We start from the raw sequence: 3,732 nt of genomic DNA on the forward strand, positions 1-3,732 counted from the left end.
ACATTTTTCCACTTTTGTTAATCACTAGAACTATGCCACTAGATGCACTGATTTCTTTAAATTAATAAGAAAACTGTGGTGTAGTGTGAGTACTAGCACTTCTCCCAGTGTTTCAGTCATTTCTAGCTCAGGGAGTAAATAGTAAATGGACTGCATGAGCAAAGCCAAGTGTTTTGTCTTATCCAGCCAAGCACATTTGTCTATGCTTTTCTAGATTAGTGCTTTCTATCCATCCAGCTGCATCGGAGAGCAACTTGAAGCCATAGGATATTTGGCATGTAGACTAGAGCAGCCGGGGAACGAACCACGAACGAAACCTTCCGGTTAATAGAAAGTAGATTAATAGTGCTTTATTTACAGATTGAAATTCACTTTCTGCACATTTAAATGCTGTGTCCATTACATTTCATGCCATTCTATACAATGTAATGGGATCTGTCAGTGCACAGATAGTTTCCCAGTTTAAACCCCCAGTTTAGCTGCAGGCCTTCTGTGTGGTTTATATGTTCCCTGTCAGCTGAGTTTTATTTCTATTGTAGACCCAAGTGCTGGCTAAATCAAAACCCCTCACATTTCTACAGGCTAAAGCTGTGTGCAAAGACTAAAAAGTGCCTGTTACTGATGCCTGTGGTTGTGTCAAGCTCTCCCAAACAGATGGTCAGGACAGCAGTGGTCCTTAGGCTAATCAGAAAATGGGGAAATACCAGAGGAGAGAAGAGCGAGATATTAAAGGAACAGATTGAATAAGCTGGCAGAGTGGGAAACATATCGAGAAAGTGTCCTATAATCTAGAAACTTCACAGGGTTCAATCTGGTTTATTAGAGCTTGCTTTCAAGTGTCTCCAACTTGATTTTGGTCTTCTCCCACCTAGGACTGAAGATGGTTTCCGAAGTGAGCAGACATAAAATAGAGGAGTGAGACAGAGGAAGTGAATGCAGAGCTACAGAAGAGTTTTATTAGACATGCTACAGAGGTAATGCGGAACACATAAGAGACACCGTGAGAGGGGAAACTCAAAAAACAGAAAACCAAGTTGAACCTCCGTTGTTAGAAAAAAAATTTATCCTTTAATTGCACCAGCTTGAGTCCAAATCCTTACATTCTGAACTACATTAAAAAAACAAAAACATAGCTTTGACGATAAAAAAAATATATGTATATACACCAGGATTAGTTCAGAACAAATGCCTATGAAATCAGGTTTGTGATTTAAAAATAAAAGAATTCAGTGAACACTTTGAATCGTGGACATCTTCCCCATATACACAACAATTAAAATGCTCTTTTTTGTTTATATGATTTAACACTAAAGGCACCGAAACTTTGGTCCAACTGAGTAGCCCTCTCAAGTACAGTGTCACATGACAATGCAATCACAGTGGACTCATCTTTTTACTGCTTCCACAGCATGCAACACTTATGTGAGATCCTATCATCATGCATGCTTTAAAGAACACTGTCACCAACTATTAAACCTCACTGCTATAGAAAAGAAAAGCAAGGAAGGCTTCAAAATCACATAACAAAATACTTTACTACATTGTCATAGTTTCTTATGCATGGATTGTGCTAGAACAATCTTCCACTGAACATCCCTTTGGAATAAAGGCGTTCCAGTTAAACTGCATGTCATAGGCTACCAAAAACATTTTACCTCAGGAATATTCACCTCTCCTGCTGCTAAACTAAAAAGGAAAATGTCATCTAAAATTGGAGAAGAAACACGGCTATGCCTAGTCAGAGGCACAGCTTCTATAGAAAACATCTTGCATTCTCATCAACTCATTAATACTAATGTGCCTCGGTAGGAGTTTGATAAATTAACATATCCAACTGTAGGAAAAGATAGTTGAGTAAGGCACACGAGTACTGTATCTTTTCATTTAAAAATGATTCACCGATTTACATCCAACTAACGTACAGGGGGACAACCAACCATTTCAAGGTTCTGCTTGACAAAAAAATATGGAGAGACACTTCAGAAAGAGCTGGGGAGATCCAATGTTGTTCTTTTTAAAGAAAATAAAAGGATATCAAGGAATGATACAATCAAGATAACTGATTCAATCTATGTGGTCCCCCTGGTGTTCAGACAATCTAGGAGCTTGAAATAGTTCAACCATCACAGTCATAGTGTCCGGAGCCTGTGGGTCACATTCTTAAATGGTGGACTTGGAGAACGAGACTCTCAGGTGCTGGTTGCCTCCCATGTTATAGTTGTGAAGGTCGATCAGTGCCTGGATGGCTTCCTCCACTGTTGACATCTGGATCAGAGCCATCTTGCGATCTCTTGAAAACACGAAGCAGAGACAAATGCCACAGATTAACTAGATGGATGGAAGTGGCAGGATGGAGGTTTATGGGAATCTTTAACAAATGTTAGCCTGGACTTGTCCAGTAGGTAGGACAGCTGTACATACTGGAAAAATTTGAATGCTTTCACAGTGCCTCCAGTGTTGGAGAAGAGCAGCCGCAGGTCATCTTCTGTCACATCTTGTCTACCAAAGTGAAAGACACAGACTCTAATCATACATGATTTTAGCATCAGCTCTTTTCTCCAAGTCTAATCATTTAGCAGTTTTAATATAAACTGTTAACAATGAGATCTGTTCATTAGCCACCACACCAAGAACACAGTTAATCTCTTGCATTAACAGCTGTGCTAGTTAGTAAGAGTATTTCAGAAATCCTTCGGTGGCATGTCCTCTGTGTGATGCCAACTGACCATACCAGTACTTACGGGATATTGGAAAGGTGAAGAGTGGCAGACGGTGGAAAGATGTTCTGGAAGTTCTTGGAACCTGGTTTCTTGAAACGATGAAGTGGGGAGTTGGCAAAATCCTTGGTCAGACCTTGATCATCCAGGCCGTCCCGAGGCAATGCCACCGTCTGGTGCTTGGACAGTGTCACCCGGATGATCTTCCCGTACATCTTTTGTCCATTCAGGTGGCTCATAGCTTTAGTGGGGGTAAAAGAAATATCAGTAGGATGAATGCTATGTATCAACAAACCCCAAAGTTTTTACATTCCTATGCCATTTTAACACAGTGAAATCTTTCAACACATCCACTCAGATGTAATGTAAGATGGCGGTGCGCATGGACGCAGCGGCTCGTCTGGGGACAGGTGAGAGTGGAAGTTTTGTTTGTTTTGCAAATCCAACATTCTGGCTGTAAAACTTGCAGCCAAGAGACCTTACTAAAAATCAGGGCAAAGTACGTTGTTTGAACTACAATGCTTGCTTGCAACAAGAGCAGGGTGATCTGGCCAAAAATATTCATCATGATATACATTTGAAAATTTGCGATAACGATATAACTGACGATATAATTGATGTGAGACAAAATACAAAATACAACTCCACAACTTTACTAGCGCAAAAAACCCATCCATTCATTTTCACTTAAACAAGCAGCTGTTTTGTATGTGCATTAAAGCTATATAAAAATGTAACAGTGCAAATGCAAATTCATTGCTGAATGTTTAACCAAAGGGCATTTCCAGTAGAAATGGGCTGACACATCCTCAGCATAACCATGTATGATATCCACTAAAGTTAAAAAGAGGTGCTTTGCAACATTAAACTGCAGTGTGCCAAATAAAAAAGTCAAATACGTATTTTTCGGACCATAAACTTCACGGGATTATAAGGCATATTAAGCGAAACAAAGCAGTCAGATAAATCAAACTTTATTAAACTCATTCTTCTTGCTTCCTCCACTTCTGTACCA

At 39.7% G+C, this 3,732-nt stretch overlaps 1 protein-coding gene across 3 annotated transcripts in view; it reads right to left on the minus strand.

Moving 5' to 3' along the window:
- Positions 1 to 446: 446 nt before the first annotated feature.
- LOC102208139 (polypyrimidine tract-binding protein 2) overlaps positions 447 to 3,732 on the minus strand; it is a 32,228-nt gene continuing 28,942 nt past the window's right edge. For all 3 annotated transcript variants that reach the window (XM_013915936.1, XM_005753106.1, XM_013915935.1), the window contains exons 12-14: positions 2,742 to 2,958; positions 2,422 to 2,499; positions 447 to 2,290 (exon numbers count right to left, since the gene is read on the minus strand). In XM_013915936.1, the coding sequence (XP_013771390.1) occupies positions 2,161 to 2,290; positions 2,422 to 2,499; positions 2,742 to 2,958 (425 nt within the window). In that variant the 3' untranslated portion in view covers positions 447 to 2,160. The remainder of the gene's footprint in view (positions 2,291 to 2,421; positions 2,500 to 2,741; positions 2,959 to 3,732) is intronic.

The sequence above is a fragment of the Pundamilia nyererei genome, unplaced genomic scaffold (genome assembly GCF_000239375.1).
Source record: "Pundamilia nyererei isolate P.nyererei 1_Seehausen unplaced genomic scaffold, PunNye1.0 scaffold00402, whole genome shotgun sequence".
Classification (NCBI taxonomy): Eukaryota; Metazoa; Chordata; class Actinopteri; order Cichliformes; family Cichlidae; genus Pundamilia; species Pundamilia nyererei.